At 30.6% G+C, this 21,145-nt stretch overlaps 3 protein-coding genes across 4 annotated transcripts; all 3 read left to right on the top strand.

The window, feature by feature from the left end:
• The first annotated feature begins 266 nt into the window (after positions 1 to 266).
• On the top strand, positions 267 to 16,677 carry LOC145191574 (metabotropic glutamate receptor 3-like). Its single transcript, XM_090078783.1, has 2 exons — positions 267 to 289; positions 13,623 to 16,677. The coding sequence occupies exon 2, from the start codon at positions 13,846 to 13,848 to the stop codon at positions 16,300 to 16,302; it is 2,457 nt and encodes an 818-aa protein (XP_089934909.1). The 5' UTR covers positions 267 to 289; positions 13,623 to 13,845; the 3' UTR covers positions 16,303 to 16,677.
• On the top strand, positions 299 to 5,831 carry LOC149891781 (uncharacterized). Its single transcript, XM_090078784.1, has 2 exons — positions 299 to 4,356; positions 4,446 to 5,831. The coding sequence occupies exons 1-2, from the start codon at positions 4,297 to 4,299 to the stop codon at positions 5,676 to 5,678; spliced, it is 1,293 nt and encodes a 430-aa protein (XP_089934910.1). The 5' UTR covers positions 299 to 4,296; the 3' UTR covers positions 5,679 to 5,831.
• LOC149891782 (uncharacterized) lies at positions 6,060 to 8,771 on the top strand. 2 transcript variants are annotated; one of them, XM_090078786.1, is made up of 7 exons: positions 6,060 to 6,398; positions 6,474 to 6,575; positions 6,701 to 7,162; positions 7,489 to 7,658; positions 7,889 to 7,953; positions 8,366 to 8,472; positions 8,569 to 8,771. In XM_090078786.1, the coding sequence occupies exons 1-7, from the start codon at positions 6,182 to 6,184 to the stop codon at positions 8,664 to 8,666; spliced, it is 1,221 nt and encodes a 406-aa protein (XP_089934912.1). In that variant the 5' UTR covers positions 6,060 to 6,181; the 3' UTR covers positions 8,667 to 8,771. The 2 variants fall into 2 exon arrangements, with proteins under 2 accessions (XP_089934912.1, XP_089934911.1); XM_090078785.1 differs by lacking the exon at positions 6,701 to 7,162 and having other exon boundaries at positions 6,077 to 6,398.
• Positions 16,678 to 21,145: the final 4,468 nt, after the last annotated feature.

The raw sequence follows: 21,145 nt of genomic DNA on the forward strand, positions 1-21,145 counted from the left end.
ATTAGTACTTTTATGATGTGTAAACTTACGAAAAAAATAGATACGCACTGATTTTATAGATTTAAATAATACTTCAAAGTAATTTTTCTCAAATACTCTTTTTTGTGGCTTGTCATTGTTTCACAATTAGCCTTTCATTTTATTGAACAATAGCATGAATAAGTAATACAGAGTGCGGCGCCGATTCGCGAACTAATTTTTGGCTAGGTTTTGTGATGTAAATAAAATACTTCCGCAATTTGTTTTTGTTGGCTAACGTTCAATGAACGTCTTAGATTTGAATAAAATTGTAAGTAAAAAATATTTTAGTTAAAAGTTTTACAATGGAAACCAAAAGTACCGAATTTTTTTTAAATTTGATCCACGCGGGTTTGCCTGCAAGTGAAGTGATTCGTATTTCTGGAGTGTCTAAAACTACATTTTACAAAGTGAAAAAATGTGACACTGCTGTAAGAGCCCAAATGCCCTCTTTAGTGAAAAAAAAAAAAAAAGTTGATAAAAAGTTCACAGAAAAGCTTAAAAAGCATGTTGAAAAGAATTCTACTGTATCCATCAAAAGACAGCAAACTGTTTAATGTTGATGAGAGGACAGTCAGAAGAACGCTAGAAACACTTGGAAAAGTCAGTACGGCCCGACATACATAACAACTTTTGACAGAAAGGCTAAAAACTTTGAGATTGGAGCGATTAAAGAAGCTTCTGAAAAGCAATGTTTCGTTAACAGTTAAAGTTTTCTCAGATGAAAAACTTTTTAGTGTTGGCTGTGTGCTCAATAGGCGAAATGACAGATTTATTGTGCAGAAGGGTGAAGAAGCACCACCTGTGTGTCACACCAAGCACCCTCAGTCCATTATGATGGTAGGAATCATCGCTTCTAATGGAGAGAAATGTCCATCAATCTACATCAAACAGAAAGAAAAAGTTACTTGATGTGTATATCAGCTTACTAAAACCTTTTTGTGGTGCCATGGCTGAAGAAGACACTCCCAGAAAACAATTACGTCTTTCAACAGGACAATTTACTTTGCCATGAGTCTAGAAAAACCCAGCAATATCTTCAGGATAATATGGCTAATTTCTGGCCCAAACACTTTAGGCCACCATCCAGCCCTGACCTGAATGCCCTTTACTATAGCGTATGGGGCAGAGTTGAGAATAAGGGTTGCAAAAAGGTTCACTCAAGTGTCAAGTCACTAAAGTCATCAATTACCCGTGCTTGGAACTCAATGTCAATGAACTATATAATCAGCACCTGCCAGTCCTTCCATCGTAATCTTGAGGCAGTGATAAAAAAAAGAGACCTAATTGAATGTTAAGGTGGGAAAAGCATTTTTTTTTAACGCATTAAAGGACATTAGGAACAAGTGAAGTTCGAAAATTAACACTATATGTTTTTGTAATTTTTAGAATATTAGGAGTATAGTTTTACTTTTTCTGCTTAAATAAACTTAACTTTGATTAATTCAGCACCTTTAATTTGGTTGCGGTTATTGCCGTCATGCCACATAGTGAACTTCGCTTTGACGGCTATAGACGTAAGTATCCGTCAACCGGTTAATTTGTTATTGTTTTAAAATAAATTTATCTCAAAATATAGTAAAGCTTTTAGAAAACATCATCTTTGAACTGATCACAATATTTTCTCAATTTAATGCAGACATATCTTGCATGAGCTTTTGGCCGATAGTTTTTGTAAAATTTTGTGATGCCACAAATTCGATAACATTAATTGATATCTGCCACAATTTGATCCTTCTTATGCTGCTCATGCTTTATATTTGCCAATGTTAATGGCAAGATGTAAGATCAGGCCAGAAGATGTTCGGATTATCATGCTTTTGGATCATAGGTATAAGTCTCTTTTTTAAACATTCTCTCACGTGATTTTTGAAACCACACGAACTGTAGGCTTGCTAAACCATTACTTTCTTGCCAAGTTTTTCTGTTTTAATTGCTTTTAGAAAAACGTTAGATTTTGTTCCATTTAAGATTGTTTAAAATTTCTGGCCTGAGAGCATCGAATAGTCAAGTTTGTTGTAGATTTCATCGTCCCTTAAAATGCACTTTTGATTTCCTTGAATCTTTACTGATGACAATTTTCGTCCGCGTTTCTAGCCAGATACAAACTGGAATCCTCACAATGCTGTTCACTCTTACCAAAAATCAAGTACAAACTGGAATCCTGACAATACTGGTGTCTCTTACCACTTTGACACAATAAGAGAAAGAGTGGTCATGTAGTAATAGTGTTTCTTCTACTCGTTGAGGTCTTATTTGTTTTATGTTAAAGACCTTAATCATTTAAACAAGAAAAGTGTCTTACTGATCTTTACTTTGTATTAGTTAAAGTGTGCCAGTAAAAATTTTCTCTCTTCCACTGTCATTATTTAAAAACATTTACAATGCTTGCAGTAGTAGGGAATGGCCATCACATGTGATGATAATCATTTCTCTCTCTTTCCCACTTTCAACCTAGTTTTTGTCTTGTTTTTTTTTTAAATTTTTTGTAATATCAGGATATTTTAATAAGGCAAGCTGACCTATTAATGTCCAGGTCCTATTAAGAGCCACTTTTTACTATGCTTTTTCTTACATATTTTAAAGCTGTGGGGCAGCTGCCTAAATTTTTCTTCATCTGTTCGTACTTTTAAAAACATCCCATAAGTATTTCCGGATAAATTTGGTGAAAAACATTTTTTACTGAATGTCAAAGATATCAATTATTTTATAGGAAAAGTACTCAATCTTTGATTTTTTTTAACTTATTGAAATACTTTTTTGATGTTGTATTTTTAAAGGTACATATATGAATATATGCATTGATGTAAACATGTTCTAAAAGTTAATATGTTTTTCTTTTAAATTGTTTTTGATAACCACACAACAACTTTTTTGAAGCCTGTATATAGCACAACTCACTTTGCCCAGTTATTGGCTACCAATTTGACCAATTAATAGCCATATCAATTGTAAGCATTTTTTTAAGTTACTGTTACTATTTCTTTTGTATATTTTTAAGTTATTTATTGCAATACTTTAACTAACAATGTTTTTATGAAGATAATTTGCAAATTAGGTCAATAAAGAAAAGTAAGACATTTATTAAATGAACCGTTTATATTTTATTAGCCGAGATGATTTTTATAGGTCGTATGAATTTTTTTTAGCAATAAAAAAATCATGATAAAAACTAAACGATTCCAATTGCAAAAAGGTGACATGCAAAATACAATTGCTGCAGTTAAGAACAGCTTGTTGTCACAAAGAGCTGCAGCCATTAAATATAAAATTTCAAGAGAAACACTAGGAAAGTATGTTCCCAGCAAACACACGACGTCGTAACGACGTTGTAAATAGGTTATTTTCAAGTTATAACGTCGGACGACCTTGTAAGGACGTCGCTAGGACGTCGGATCCACGACGTCTTTTAAAGACCCTTGTTCAGACGTCGTAGCGACGTCAGTTTAACGTCGTCTAATAAAAAAAAAAGAATTATCACATTTTTTTTTGTTTTGTTTTGTTTAACTGTTGTGTTCAGGTCCGAAACTTTAATAGAAGCTAATTTTAAAAAGAAATTAAGAAAATGAGCAGAAAATATATGAAAAAATGGAGAAGAAAGGATAATTTGTTAAGACAATTTCTATACGAGAGTGACAAAGATGAAGATTTTTTTGAAAAAATGTTTGAAGTGGAAAAAATGATACGAGCAAACAAAAACCATGCCACATAGAAGATTCATCCACTCAGATTGGTTCTTTGAATTGTAGTAATCATTTAAATCAACTAGAGTCTTTGAGCCAGCTTGATTCTTCTGTTCGTTTTGATTTATCCAATGAACTTGATTCTTCCAGTCGACTTGATTCTTCCGGCCGACTTGATTCTTCCAATCAATACTACTCTTCTAGCGAACTTGATTCTTCTAGTCAGATCGATTCTTTCAGTGAATTTGGTTCTTCTTCAAGAAGCGACGAAAATGAAATAAAAATAGATGAGAGAAATAGTGCAGTTGACCCTAATGAAACATATTTTATTTTAAATTTAAAAAAATGGTTGATTAAAAATAGAATTACTCATACAGCGAGTACTGAGCTGCTTTCTCTTTTAAGATGCAATGGACATGCAGCTTTGCCTAAATCTTCTTGTACTTTGTTAAAGACTCAACGCTGTGTTTTGACAGAAAAAAATTTGGTGGGGAGTATATCTATTTAGGGTTAAGTAATGGTATTAGTCAAACTTTCAGAGAGAATCCTTTATTACCAGTTGAGAACAACATCATATCTTTACTTGTAAACATTGATGGTGTGCCATTGCATAAATCTTCAAACTCTCAATTTTGGCCTATACTTTGCCAGTTTAGTAAGTTTACACGATTTATTGTTGCAATTTTCTGTGGTATCTAAAAACCAACCAATTTAAATGATTTTTTATATGATTTTTTAATTGAGTTTGCGAATTTAAAAGCATGTGGTTATGATAAAGATGGAGTTAATTTGTTGGTTGAAATCCGTGCATTTATTTGTGATGCTCCTGCTGGGCAATATCTAAAATGTGTTAAAGGTCATACAGGTTATTTTAGTTGTGAAAGATGTGAAATTAAAAGTAAGTATGAGTCGTTTAGAATGATTTTAAATACTACAAATTGTGTGCCTTGTACTAACAAGTTATTCAAACAGTATTTCTATGCCAATACACATCAAATAAGCCGTAGCATATTAATAGATTTTAATGTTAATTGTGTTGATGGTTTTGTCTTGGATTATATGCATTTAGTATGTCTTGGTGTTGTTAAGCGAATTCTTATTTTTCTAACCAAAGGACCTTTCCCATATAGATTGGGTTCTGCTCAATTGTTGAATATTTCAGAAAATTTGTTAAAGTTTAGTGGTAAATTTCCATCTGAGTTTGCTCGTCAATCAAGAAGTTTACATGAAGTAAAAAGGTGGAAAGCCACTGAGTTTAGGCAATTTTTGTTATATACTGGCTTTTTAGTTTTAAAAGATGCTTTTACTCCTGAATGTTATCAGCGTTTTCTTTCTTTAACTCTAGCAATGAGAATTTTTCTAGATTCTAATGCGATTGTCCAAAATAATCATCTTCAATATGCAAAAGATTTGTTGAATTACTTTGTAGTTAAATCAGAAGAATTTTATGGTCCTACTTTTTCTGTGTATAATGTACAAAGCTTAACTCATTTACATGAAGATGTTAGCTTTTTTAACTGTTCCTTAGATGAAATCTCTTCTTTCCAATTTGAAAACTATTTGCAAGTATTTAAAAAGTTCATTCACAAACCTCAAAGTCCATTATCTCAAGTTTTAAAAAGATTTTCAGAGCTTGAAAATCTTGAAATAAGTTGTAATCAGTATGCTAAATCACATAGAGTTATTTTTTCTCCTAAATTTAAAGACTCTTGGTTTCTCCTATACACAGGCGAATTTGCCCAGATTATTGGAAAATTAGACAACAATCAATTTAACTGTGTTGTTTTAAAAAATTGTGTTTACAAAAGCGCTTTTACAGATCCATGTGACTCTAAAATCTTTAACATTGTTTTTGTTAGATATATAAAAACTCACTTGAAACATGTTTGTCTAAGTAAAAAATACTTTCAAAGAAAAGCAGTATGTCTAGCTTATAAAGAAGGGTTTGTCTTGTCATGTTTGTGTCATGACATATAAAATTTGTTTACAACCCACTCTTTAACTAAATAATAAACTTTGAAAAGTTTTTTGTACCTTTGTGAAGTATTAGATTAAATAACAATATACTTAATATATATTTTACAATGTTAAACATCAAAAAAATTGAATTTTTAAAAATTTACTTGGTGATTGTCTGTATTGTTGTAAGATTTTGATATTGTTATTTAAATATTTATAAATATAAATTAAAAAATTGTTTCATTTATTTAAATATTCATAATAAAGTAAATTAATTTAAAGTAATTTTATATTATTAAAAATTATTATTTGTTAAATTATTTATAGTAAAATATGTTACTGTTAACATGTTCTATAGCTAAAATTGTTCTATAGCCAAAATTTTTCTAAAAACAATTAATTGTTACTAGAAGAAATTAGTATATATTTTTAATAATTAATCGTTTAAACAGTTTTTTAAACAAATACTATTATAATATAATATTATAATATTATTATAAATAAGTATAAAAAATTCAAAGATGTCAATGAAAGATTTATGGGCATTAGTTGTAACTTCAAGCAAAGACAAAGTTGGAAAAATTAGGGAGACAGAAACAGTTGTTCCATTTCATTGGATTTCCTTAGATGAGAAATGGTTGTATTGGCCTCCTTCTCGAAAAGATGAAAAATATACAAAGGCAATTCCCAATGAAGTTATTTGGAAGAAATTTGAAATTTTAAAAATAAAATTACAAGGTAATGATTTTGTTTTTCCGGATTTGTTCTAACTCTTTTATTAATAATTTTTCTTCTACTTATTAAAACTTTTAGGTGAAAAAGATTTGTGTGAATATGTGTCTGGAAACAATTTTATGTCCTCATCAAGCGAAAGAGAAAGTGCAGCGAATGAAAAAAGGGATATTGATTTTAACAGTAAGACAAACATTTTGATTTAGGATTTTGGATTTTTATTTAAATGTTTTTTGCAACCTAATGTTAATTGCAGTATTAAAAATATTGTTTTTTCTTTGTTAATAAATTTATTGCTATTATTATAGTAGTGGAATTGCCTAAAAAACCTACTGAAAATATTATGTCACCGATAATTTCTTTGTCAAGTAAATCTATTTTAAAACAAGAATCGTATTCACAATCAACATCTTGTAAAAGTCGTTCTTCTGATTATTTATCACCAATAAGTTCTGCGTCACTATCACCTAGCCATAAGTTAAGATTATGTTCTCGATCACCTGTCTCCAAAAGCAGGCCATGTTCGCTCTCACTTTCACCAGTCCTAATGTCTGGATCAAGTTCATGTTTACTTTCGCCTATTTGCAAGCCAAGATCAAAATCTCGCTCCCCTTCACCTGTGTATAGTTCTAGATCATATTCAAAATCACAGAATAATCATTCCCAATCAGTGTTTTCAAAGTCAAAATATAAAGCAAAGAAACTGGTTCGATGTATGAATAGTAATTTCCCAATGGATGAAGCACATAAGTTAAAAAAGTTCTTTTTAAGTTTTATTGATTAAAATTATCTATCGAATTCATCTAGAAAACACAGAGAGATTTGGCTAACTGTTTAATGTCAGTTTTGCCAATATAATTACCTAAGTACTTTTATTAAGTTTACTTAATTTAAAAAAATGGTATATGAGGGAATATACAATTTTTTTATGACGAAAATTGTCTCATAGATTCAATTTTGAAAATAAACTTTTGCTCTATACTATTACTTTTTGTTTTAAACTGACATTTTCTTAAATGTAAATATTATGTAATTTATATACTGTTAATAAGTGAAACAAAATTTAATATTTGGATTTTTTTATATGTAATTTTAGGATTTCAAAAAAAGACAATATCTCTTTTAACTTGTATCGTTGACCTATTGGAGAATCAAGTTCACCAAATAAATAATGACTGTACAAAATATGTGGAAAAAATTGATAACATGGATAAATTCAAAGAACTAGAGGAGTCTTTATCAAAAAAAGACTTTTTTTCATTTATGGTGAATTGTTTTTGAGAATTCTTTTTCATAAATACCCTATTTACTACAATAAAAATTTTTGTGTGTGAAATCTTTAATGTAGTCTTTGTAAAAAGTGCTACCAACATGTCCGTTTGATATTAAATTATGTATAAAGTTAACAATTAGAACCACTCTAGCTTCGAAGTTATTAATGTTAGCTTATGTTAAAATGTTATTCAAATATGTATAAGCAAATATATATATTTTAGGTTGGTCAGTTAAAAATGGTCGGTGGCAAGACAGTACGGGAAAATGTGAGAAATGTCATGAAAAGGTACACAACAATATACATTGATATGTTTTCCAGGCTTATATGGCGTCGTATTCTATATTAATGGATAGACAATACTAACTGATAGACAATAATATGGATTAAAAATCAAATTAAATGTTTTTCAAATTACATTTGAACAGGTTGCAAGGTTGACTATAAAAATTCGAACTTGATAGCCTAAAGTTCAAACTTGAATTCAAAAAGTTGCCTATAAAAATTGGAATTTAGCAGGTCGAATTCGAGGCCTTAAAAAGTTAAAATTTAATTGTTTGTTAAACCTGTTTTAAATAATTTTTTTTTAAGATTTCAACTAATTAAGTAACACTTTACTCCATTACGCAAAAATTTTTATTTTATTTAAGTTTCTTATTTTATTCGAGGTTTTATTTACAGTTCTGATAATTTCTTTTAGGTTAATGTCCTACTCTGTAATGTCATGTTTTAATATGCTTGGAACAAATAGACACGAGCAAAAAAAGTTATCATTTAAAGAGACAAAGATATGTAATGTGGTTGTCGGTGAGTTTATATTGATATATTTATATTTAAGATTGGTATTCTATAAAATGAGTAAAAATAACTTTAAAGTGTTTTAACATATTTCATTTTGTTTAGCGAGTGTGTTGTCAAATCACGCGACAACTGAAATCGAAGTTTTGGATTCAGTGAAAAACGTGTTAGAATACGCTCCAGAAAAAAAAAAAGATGTATAGTTTTGAATTTTGAAAAAGAAATCCAAGCAACTGCATTATATTTTTATTTGAGACTTTATTGTGGCCATTCTTTTATGTAAATAAAAGTGTAATTGGTAAAAGAAACTGTAATTGGTAATATTTTGGCGCTTTAAAATAGTTAAGTTTTTGAACATGTTACACATGTTACAACATATGTTCAAGTCTTTAAAGAAGTTGTTTAAATAAATAATACATTTTTTAATAGAAAATATAAAAATTGTATGTAAAAACAAGAGGCATATTTAGTCGGTTTTCCGACCAATAACCGATATTCTGTAGGTCCTTTTTGCGACGTCGCATCGACGTCTATTTTTCACCCTGGATATGACGTCGTGAAATTGTTACACTTTACGACTTTACAGCGACGTCAAAACGACCAACCTCGCGACGTCAAAACGACGTTGTACCGACGTCATTGTGCTTGCTGGGTTAGAGGAGTTTCTATAAATGGAGTCAAGCCTGAAATCATCCCAAATTATCATACGGTTTAGAAAAAAAGTTAGAAGAATATACTGTAACTAGAGCGAATCTTGGTTAATGGGTTTGGGAAAATACAATTAATGAAATGCATTTCACTGCTCAGCAAAAAAATGAATAAAATTTAAAATAGGATATCTATGGTTTACAAATACCTTTTTGCCAAAGATTTTTTTTGCCAAAGATCGGTAGCAACAGGTCACAGGTACTAATAGTTGATGGCCATGAATCTCAAAACTTAGTTGAAATATCTGTTGCTATTAAAAATGGCATTAAAATTCTCAAAATGCCTGCACATTGTTCCCACTGGTTATAGCCATTAGACCGTACAGTATTTGGCTCTCTTAAATCTTACTACAATACTAATTGCCAGAATTTAATAAATACGTATTCAGTAACAGTCAACAAGTTCAACGTTTGCGGATTGTTCAAGAACTTGCTCAAGCTTGGAACGGTGCTTTCACAACTGCTAACGTTACATCTGGTTTTCAAAAATTTGGTATATATCCATTGAATTTGTCTGCTAATCTAAATGAAGCTTATTCACTTAATTTGCTTTACTCTGTACACCTGTTATTAGACAAATAAAGAGTTACTTAAAACCAGTTTTCAGCCAAGCAAAAATGATACCATTAATTCTAAACTTAAAATAGTAAAAGATAAAATTGTCTAATGCAAATTTCACTTCTACTATGTTAATGATGCTAATACAACTGTCAGTATCTTGTTTGAATCAGAAGTTTCAAATATAGATTTAGATCAACTAGATAATGATACAGCATTATTGTTATGGAACAGTTGCTTAAGTCCTGAGCAACTCACCACTTTTAAATTCTGTTTTCAAAATAGTCATGATACTTCAGATAATTTGTATCTACCATACAAAAAGTTTAAACTAAAAAAGACTTAAATTTGTGATATTTTTTCTAATTTGACATTAAGCTAAGCTGTTGTTCAAGCAATGTCAAGCGAAAATGTCACCCATTCAAGCCTGAGCATAAATAAAAGTGTTGTTCATTCTAGTCTGATACATGTTGAAACTAGTCCAGTGAAAAGTAAAATTGATAATGATTATGATATTCTCTCATACCCCAATTTTCATGTTGTTACGTCAAAAATAATAGACAAGGCATTCAAAAGTATTTTGACCTTACTTCTCCTGAAGCTATGCAAGCTGCAAGTTGAATGATCAGAAAAAGAAAGAGAAAAAGGTTAAAGTTGGAAAAATGAAAAAGTTAAAGCAACAAGAGGCAAAAGAAATGAGATTAAAAAAGCAACAGTATAGAGAATTGAAAAGCTATAGCTTTTCAATTCTCTATACTGTTATACAAATTCTTTTTAAATTATAATTTAAAAAGAATTTGTTGTTAATTTTTGTGATTTATATCATAAAATCTATTTAAATTTTTTTTCTTTAGATTTCTCGTATTTTAGTTAGTTAGTTCAATTAAAGAATAAGCCTCCCCCTCCTCCTAAGACTTTTGTAACTATTTATTAGATACTCGGTACTTCGGTTAGTTCGATTCAGCTACATTTGATGACTGGTTTAAAACACCATTGATGCCGCATATGAAAGGTTTGGACGACCCAAAAGTAGCTATCGGAAACAACCTTTCAAGCCACTTTACAACCGAAATAGTGAACTTGTCCCAGGAAAACACCATCCACTTTATATGCTTGCTCCCAAATTCGATGCATCTATGTCAGCCATTGGGTGTTGCCTTTTTTGTTCTAATGAAAAAAGTTTGGCTTCAAATTCTGGAAAACTACAAAAAATCACAGAGCAAAGCAAAACATTTGCAAAAGAGCAACTTTTCCTAGTTGTTAAAAAATGTTGTCAATACTCACATGGATTGTCACCTGTGTTAAAAAAGTGCTTGACACTAAACCTGACCATGATCATTTGATGCACTCAGATGAATTGTCACATTCTTTTATGTCAGTTTTGCAAAACAATTCGTTTTGACAAGTAATCAAATCCGGCGTCAAAGAAAAAGTTGAATCACCGCTGCAGTAAGTGACTCAGAAGTAGAAGGCAATGAGTCATATGTTTCGGAAATTCACCTGCCAAAAAGTCCCGAAGTACTAGTTGTATAATCAAGTATTGAAGAATCATCAGAAGAACAAGATAACTGCGGGCAAGAACAAGATAACTGCGGGCAAGAAGAAAGCAAAGTTTGTTTGATCAAAGACATTGATGAAATTACAGAAGAAAATTTTCTGGCCGTCATGTATGGAAACAAATTGTATATTAACGCTATGGCGGATATATGCAACGAAGAAAATGACGTAATAATTAAATTCATGCACATAAGTGGGTCTTCGAAAGATTTCCAGAGGCCAACAAAAGATTCTTTTTGGATCAAATTAGAAGATATTATCTGCAAGATCACCTCCCCGCCAGTTCTAAATCTTCTTGAGCTTTTGGTATAAACAACAAAATTTCTACTTCAATTGAACAATCGTTTTTTTAAGAAATGTGAAGCTACTCATTTTACAAAATTATTTGTATGTCAAATAATTTCACTGAAAAACTGTGCAGTTTACATATTTCTTTTTTTTTCCAGCCAAAGTTAGGTGATCCGTTCCTAACATTGGCCGCCATATTAATAAAAAAAAAAAATCGGGCTCTATGAAGATATATGTAATTTAAACAGTTGGGACTCGTATAATACACCGTCTCACATGTTTTTTTAAAGCATTTTACACCGACCGTCTCACATGTTTTTTTAAAGTATTTTACAAAAAAATCCTCTGATCAAAAGTTATGAGGTCTCAAAATTGAAAAGTGACCAAAATTATGAGGTCTCAAAATTGAAAAGTGACCAAAGTTAAGCGATTCTACCGTAACTTTAATTTTTTTTAATAACTTATATAATTATGATGATGCAGCAACATACTATACGTTAGGGGAAAAAACTCGAAAAATCCGAAAATGTGACATCATTGGTTCTCCTCTTGCACCCTTCATATTTATTCCAGCTAATTGATTATACGTTCCCCTTCATTATGTACTATTTCTTCCCAACGTTCCATCAGTTTCTTAATTCCGTAGCGGTAAAAAGCAGCATTCTTTGAACCAATCCAATTTCCAAGCAAACTATGCAACTGTTGATTGTTTTCAAAGTTAAAAGCACATAGAGCATTCGAAAGTGATCGGAACAAATGAAAATCTAAAGGCGCGGTGTCTAGTGAGAAGGGCGGATACAAAAAATCTCTCATCAAAGCTCCTGAATGGTAGTTTTTGTGAGATTTGCAACACGAGGTCTGGCGTTGTCATGTTGCATCATAAGGATGATTTGGTTGCTTTGAGTGGGCAGCTGCAGCTTGCCTCTCTGAGCTGTTGGCTCCAAAAAAACATGAAAAGACAAAAGAAAGGCTAAAACGTATTACACTACTTCAATTGATGCTAGTTGTTTTAATGAAATTTTTTATATAAATAAAAAAATGGCAAAAATTTATTGGACAATCCAATTTTTGCAGTAAATCATTTCTTAGGTAGCCCTCTATTTCCGCACTAAGCTGGCCGCATATTCTATAAAATTCTTTACAGGGAAGATTGTCAAGACGTTTAAAACACTGTGTGTAGATTTTGAGGTGTTATAAGCTCCTTCAGTAGTTCATAAAAAAGTATACAAGAAAAGATCTGGCAGCAGCCGCATTCCTTAGTGCACTAAAAACTCATCTGCTGTGTTTCAGTGAAAAAAATAATAGTTTTATAAAATCATGAAACTAAATCCTTCCAAGCTTCCATCTTTAAACTCAAAGCATGCACAATGTTTTCTTTCGCAAAACCTTGTAAAATATTAAGGCTGGAACCTAAGTTGCAAACAACTGAAATATTTTCAGCTTCAAAAGTAAATGGTTTAAATATAATATTAACTTTTGCTCTCAGTGAAGAAAGATAATTCTGTGAATCGATTATGAATTAATGCAACTGCGCAATAATCGCTATTGATGGTGATTGACCTTTGGTAAGCATTTTCAACTCAAATATCTGCAGCTACACAGTTCAAAAGAGAATACTAAAAAAAAAAAGATCAAACAACATCTTAAAGCATATGTTAAAGAGAAGCTTTTCACGCTAACGCAACATATGTATTATCCAATTGTCTTTATTGTGTAATAAAAATCGATAGTTTTGTAATACATATGTGTGTTAAGAAACTTTCTTGGCGTTGAGGAGATTTTCTCTGTGCAAAAACTAGTAATCTAGCAATAATTAAACACTTGGTTTTTCTCTTGTATTCATTTTTCCGTTTTTTATTGATTCTTATTTCTATCCACTAAATAAAAAAGGAAATTTAATTTGAATGTGAATGTTTTATTTATACGGTTTTTTTTTTTTTTTTTTTTTTAACATTTAAAACAGATGCCGGTTTGTAGGGATACATAATTGAAGCATTGAATCAAAATGTTAAAAGTAAAATAATAACTTATTCACTTTACTTCTGTTAGAAAAAAATATACTCTCGGTCAAGAATTTACCTTAAGAAAGAAATGCAACAAATGCTTAATGTGGAAATATTCAGTAATGTCGACGTCAGCAAACGGAAACTTTGTTCTTCGCCGAAAATCTGCTACTTAAACAGTTAATTTTTCTCTTTTTGAAACGAATTCTAAAAAAATAATTAATGCGCAAGTGCAAAACGTTAGGAGAAAGAGGGGAATTGAAACTCACATGTTTGAAAAAATTGCGTTTGTTTTGAGAAAGTTATCACTTTTGTTTATGCTTGTTTATTCAGCACGTTGTCTAATTGCACAATGTAGTAATTATAAACTATCACAGGCAGGTGATGTAAAAATTGTCGGCATGTTTTCTGTGCAATATTGCTTAAATATAAACAGGACAAATTTCAAAGGTATTGTTAGAGCTGAGGCAATGCGCTATACTATTGACGAGTTTAATAGAAGACAAAACAGAACCAAGTTTGGTTTCGTGATGTACGATACCTATACTACATTAGAAATTGATTATACCACTTATGCTACAACAGACATGATACTAGTTTATAATACATCGAGCAGTGATGTAACCTGTCAATGTACCAATGATAAAAATTTCAGGTTGAACACTTTGGGCATAGTCGGGCCTGTAGGTTCCTCTTTTTCAATATTTGTGCAGCAGTTGCTCTTACCGTATAACATACCCATTGTAAGCTACAGCGCAACAAGTGTGGAGTTGAGCGATAAAGTTTTGTATCCAAACTTTTTTCGAACTATTTCATCGGATTCATTTCAAGCTACGATGATAGCAGATTTTTTGCTTAAATTTAACTGGACATACGTGTCACTTGTAGCATCTGATAACTCTTACGGGAGAGCAGGTCTTGATGAATTGAATAAACAATTTTCAGCACGCAATATTTGTGTTAGCATTCCAATTTCAATCAGTGAAACAGATAATGACATCAATAAATACCAAAACGTTATAAAAAATCTAACTTCTCAACCGCGTGCTAAAGTTATTGTTGTTTGGGCATATTTTAGTGTTGTCAGTAAAACTCTCTTAGCTGCTAAAGACTTGAACTTTTCAGATGTTATTTGGATAATAAGTGAGTCAACAGGAAGAGATCCCGATTTGATAGAACTGAAGAAGGTCTACAAAGGACAAGTAATAGTTGTTGTAGCGGACCCCAATGTTGACGAGAAATTTCGAAGTTATTTTTTTAATTTGAGTGTTAATAATGCAAACATATGGTCAAAAAAAGTCTTAAAATACTATGCATCTACTAAAAATATAAGTCAAAGTAAAATTACATTCGGCGATATTGCAGAATTATTCGACTTTGGTCAGGTGAATGCCGTTCAGATGGCAGTAAAAGTTTTTATAAACGCTTTCATAAACTACAAAAAAAATTTTTGCAACCAATCAAATTGCGAACTGAAAATTATCCTTAATAGAGACCAGTTTCAAAAAGAAATTGAACATGTCATGTTTCCGACTTTAAACAATGAGACCTTTTCTTTTGACGACAACCGCAATCCATCTATATCGACATACGATCTTTATCTAGTGAATAACGAGAGTTTCCCAAAGGTTGCTAGTTGGTCCTCTGAGGATGGAATTCAGCTAACAAGTTATTCTGATTTAATTTCAAAGGAAAATTTTTCTCGCTGCTCCGATGACTGTCCACCTGGAAAGTTCGCAATTTTTAACCAACGAAAATTATGTTGTTGGGTGTGCGAATCGTGTAAAGATGAGCACGCAAAAAAAACTTCAGGACAAAACTTATGTGAAGAATGTAAAAACTCCAAGGATTACTTTGCCAATTCAGAAAAAACAGAATGCGTTAAATTAACGCGTAAATACTTGACATTAAGTGCCAACCAACCAATGGTGCTTGCAGCGTTTGCTTTTTCATTATTTGGTATTGTAACCACAATTGCTATTACTATCATATTTGTATTGAAGAAAGATACTCCTATGGTGCGATCTTCAAACTTTAACTTGTCAATGGGACAATTTGTTGCACATTTTGTTTTATTTGCAGTATCAGTTTTACTTCTAGGAGAAGAAACCCAGTGGAAATGTATAGCTACAACTTACGCAGGAGGATGTCTTATTTTTTCTATAATTACTTTAACTTTAGTAAAGGTTACCCATCTTGTAGCAGTGTTTGGTGCTTCACATAAACTTTCGAAAAAAGATATGTTTCAGATAAGGTTTAAAGAAATACTCATTTTTCTTTCTTTACTTTTGATTTATGCATCAACAATTTTGGTCATTCAAAACATTTCTCCTTTAAGAATAGTAGATGAGCCAAATTTAATACAATTCACAATTTACAAACGATGTACAGCGAATACATTTTTAATTGCTCACGTGGCTGGTCTTTTGGTCCTTTTAGTTTTGTGCGGAATTCAATCATTCAGGGGTCGGTATCTGCCTTGGAAATATAACGAAGCCAAATATATAGCGTTTGCATTATTCTCTTCTACCCTGGTTACCGCTATATCTATTCCAATTGGTATAAACCTTATGAATCCTATCAGTTATAAGCTAACGTTATGGTTTGCAATGAATCTTTCCAACTTTCTGATTTTAGTAGTCCTCTATGGGAATAAAGTGGCAATTATTATTTGCCGTTCAGAGAAAAACACAACTCTAGTATTTCGCAAGAAAGCTTCATCTTAAGTGAACGGTGTAACTCTATCTTCTTTCAACAGACACTTTAGTCTATCGACAAATGAATGTGGAAAGAAAGATCTCGCTAACAAGTAAAGAGTTCAAAAAATAGGAAACTATTGTTTAAAATGACTTATTGTGATTTGCACATGAACAAACTATTCCGTCAATTGTCCTGCATAAAAAAAGAAAAGAAAAAGAAAAAAAAGGGAGTGCGAGTAGAATATATATAATCTAGAACTTTTTAGCAATCGAGTCATCGGTTTAGACGTACACTTGTTGTTTTTGTATTGTAAAAACAAGAACTTTTTTTGATGGATTTTATTTTTTATGTACTTAAGTTTGCAAAAAAAAAACAGGGTGAATAAAATTTTCTCAACCATATTTGCCAAAGAATTATTAATAAAAAGTATAATTGAATGATGATCGGAACTTTAGAATTTTCACAGTTATATATATATATATATATATATATATATATATATATATATATATATATATATATATATATATAGCTCAATTTTCAGCTTTTTAAAAAATAATTTTTGCTAATCCTTTTGCATAGTCACATGATAAGATTAGAACAAGTTTAAAAAATTAGCTTTTGAAAAAACGTTTTAGAGTTCCCTTTGGACCCTTGATTATTTAATGGGTCCCAATTAGAAAGATTTTTTTTTTTTAAAAAAAAAAAAAAGAAATCAACCTGGGTCTCAAAGGTAGCGAAATAAGATAGAGATTTCAAAAAAAAAAATATTTTCATTAAAAATTTTTGAAAAAAAACCATTTATAAAAAAAAGTAAAAAGTGAGAAATTTTGAAAATGTCATTTTTAAGTTTTTTTTCCAATAAATTTTTAATGAAAACCCCATGCTCTTTTTTTTTTTTGAGATTTCTATCAAATTTTTTTAACGTGCGAACAACTGCATTAAAGACAAAATTAAAAGAGTTTTTTTGCATCGAATTGTGACGGAGGCGGTAAAGTGGATTACCTTCGTTAAAGTTTCGTTGTTAAAGTGCAAAAAATCGTGGGGTTCGCCCGGCAGAAAAACGTGGGGTTCGCCCGGCCAAGCATTACCTTCAACAACAAAATAAAATATTTATGGCAAGAACCTAACGCTGTACATTTGGTGGGATCATCTCAGAGTGATTAATTATGAGCTAATCCAGCCTAATAGTAACCATCACTGGGAAACGTTACCAACAATAACTGATGCAATTGAGCTGAGCGTTGAATTTTAATTGCCCCCAATTTGCTAAAAGTTATGAAAAGGTGATCTTTCAGCAGGATAACACTCGGCCACGTGTTTTAAAAGTTGTCAAGAATACTTTGGAAGCGTTTTAATGAATGTCCGATCCAATCAGCCGTATTCCCCTGATATTGTTCCTTCAGACTACCAATTGTTCAGATCTATAACTCAAGGCAAGGACGAGCAGCACTTTATTTTTTACTTAGTAGTTGTAAATTTGGGTTAATTCTTGGATCGCCTTAAAAGATGAGAAATTTTTTCACGCGGAATCCGTATGCTGCCTGAAATTTGGACAATACTTTGAATAAAATACATTATACTAATTTTTCTAAAGAAATCAAACTTCAAAGTCATTTGTACCGTCAGAATTTCTTGAATAATCTGATTGATAAGTAAATCAAAAATTTAAAATGATTCACTGCATGGCACTGTTAATGTTTTATTAATAATCTTGATAAAACGTTAAGCGTCATGCAGTGAGTATTACGCAACAAAAACCAGAGTTTACAGAAAAATTTGCTTTTATTGTTTACATTTTTGATTGTTTTAGTGATTTTATTGGATATTAAAATGTATCAATCAAATTAAATTTTTAGTAGACATCTTGTTTAAAAATGACGGTTACCGACGTATTTTAAAAGTAATAATACAGTTTTGTTTTGAATACCCCAAAGCCACGTTTTTTAAAAATTGGAAAAAGTTTTGATTTTTTAAAAATAAGAATGAAATTCTTTATTGATTTTTGTTATTGAAGTAACAAGAATTTTTAATGTTTTCAAAACCAAAATTTTTATTTTTTAGCTTTTGGTGAAAAACCACTTTAGTGATATGGAAAGTTCATCTTCTTTTTCGTTTTAACAAATAAACATTTTAATTAAATCTAACTAAGTTTTTTTTTAAGGTATTGAGTCAAAAAATGCATATTGTTCATTTTTTGAAAATGCACAAAATTTAATAATCCTTCGGCTAAAACTACAAGAGAAATATATATATATATATATATATATATATATATATATATATATATATATATATGGGGGAAAGGCGCCTATGATGGTTACTGATCATATTTCCAAAAATATTAGTTTTGGTGCGTAAGTGATTAGAGCAACTTGTGTATATTAGTAATTCATTACTTCTGATAAAAATTTGTCCCTCTGTCATCAATAATGCATTTGTAATCAACAAACATAAATTTTCGCATGTGGTGTTGTAGTTTTAATGCCCTCATATATTTAGGATTACGATTTTATTATACATCCTACAGAAGTGAAATTTTCATGCATTTCATCTGCAGGCTTTGTACATTTATTAGAATACTTATTTTAATGCTATGTGTAGAATAAGGTAGACACAGCTTGTTTTTATAAATATGGTGACTCTTTCCTATGATGGCAACTCCTCGGTATGCCTCGGTAAGTCTGCAAAATGAATTGAAAAAAATGCCTGAAATAAATTTTTATGCTCATAAAAAGGTGTTCAGACTACGAACAAAGATGAAATACAAGAGTTTGAGAAACCAACACATTTGGAAATGAGATCTCCCCCATCAGAAGCTTCCATATGCATTGGATCTTCTGTTTCAACGAAAGGATAAGATCTAGTATATAAAAGTTGTGTCCGGTGCCTTTAGCAACCCCTAAAATTGAATTGAAAAGGGCACAAAAACGTGGAAAAACTGGACCTCTGAATACCACACCGGACATTCAAGAATTAAAAGGTAAGGCAAAAGAAAAAGATAACAAAGAAAAGGAAAAATTAGTTAGAAAAACAAAAAGAAAGACAACTGTTGAAAAAAAATACTGTAGTGAGGAGATTAAAAGAAGTAATAATAAAAAGAATTTCGAATCTGATAGAGCATTTTTGTATTGTTATAAACTTTATTCGCTGTCTTGCTCTAAAGAACCATGGATTTGTTGTCAAAAATGCAGATCTTGGTGTTATTGTTTATGTGCAGGCATAAAGAGAAATAGAAAAAATTTATATCTGAACTATGCTTATAGACCAAATTTTTATTATTAATTTTGTTTTTTTCATAAGTTGTGTTTCCATTAATAAAAAACAAAAAAAATTCTTGTTTGTCTGATTTCTTTAAAATGTGCCATCATAGGAGCAGTTGGTTGCCTATGATGGCATACTTGTGTTTTTTTTTTAATGGTATAAATTTATAAAAAAACAAAATAGTAAAAATTCTAAGGTTTGTTATTATTCTACATGCTAAAGGGAATACATCCATGTCAAAAAATATTTTTTAAATTTTCAAGTAATAACTCAGAGAAACGTTAAAGTTAAGTATGCCATCATAAGCACCTTTCCCCTATATGTTTGAAATTATATCCTCATGGTTTCTCTTTATATTTAGTCGAAAACATTCAATTATAAGATCATTAGATAACACAAAGAGGAAATGCATATATTAGCAGTTCTATCACAAACACATTGTATAATAATATATATTACCTATTGACATATTAAATCGCTAGACATAGTTAATCCCCCACGTTAGATTTCCTCTGAGTCTTCATCAAGTAGTTTTTATCTTTGTAAAACTAACTTTCTCAAGTATTTGTTATACAGAAATAAAGTATGTAACACCTAATCTGCTTCTCTGAAGGATTAGTTGTAAATGTTCCAAGCAAAAGATACTTATGATTTTAAACAAGAACTTTAGCAACACTACAAGACTATTAAAGGTATGATAGAGACTTTTAGAAGTATCTTTTCTGAAACTTTTAAAACAAACTTTTTTAGAAAACCACATTTGTTTAACCATGTTTCCAAGTTCTATCAACTTTTGAAGAATAAAATCACCAGAAGAAAAAATAGCAACTCTATTTGGATCGCACATATGTTCATCTATATGAGGGCTAAAAGCATTAGTGATTCTCCTAAATTCAATTGTTATTGAAAGATAAGAAGTAGCAACATTAACATTTTAACTCTGGTTGACATTTTAAGACACACTGTTTCCTCACAAAATAATTTCAGACAAGTTAAACAATTTTTTACCCTTCACTTGGGAATCATAACGATGTGTTTTAATGTTAGGAATGTTAGTGGTTTTAGAGATTTGAATAATTTAATTTGATTCATGCTGCGCTGTGAAGCGATTTGGCAACTTTTTTTTCCTTTTTAATAAAAAACTCAAGTTTTTCAGTCTTTCCAGTTATCCATTTATTGTAAATTTTTTTAAAAGATGCACTTAACCATATAAAAAATATATATTGCGTTTTGTTCGCCAAGATATGCCATCTGTCTCAAATTTCTTGAAAGTTGCATGATCTACAGTATTAGCAAGGACAATTGGATTGCTAACTGCTTTTCTGAAAACTAATCCCCTATGTTACTGCAATAAAGCCTAAACATAAACTTTGTTTAATAGAAGATTGCAATTTTTACGTCTGCTATCTGTTAAGTTTGAAAAACTTTTTGCGGATAAATATCCTCATGAATAGAATTCGCTTTAATCTTTGCCCTGTTAATCTCATTATATTAGGAAGTTCTACAATATGAGACCATCTATTCATTATGGTAGTTTACTTTATGAGAGAGTTCCTATTATGTATTTAACAATAAAATGATTCATATTGGAAATTATTATCTATT

The sequence above is a fragment of the Hydra viridissima genome, unplaced genomic scaffold (genome assembly GCF_058129835.1).
Source record: "Hydra viridissima isolate aposymbiotic clone 2 unplaced genomic scaffold, HvirCarnegie_v1 scaffold_2, whole genome shotgun sequence".
In the NCBI taxonomy this organism is placed as follows: Eukaryota; Metazoa; Cnidaria; class Hydrozoa; order Anthoathecata; family Hydridae; genus Hydra; species Hydra viridissima.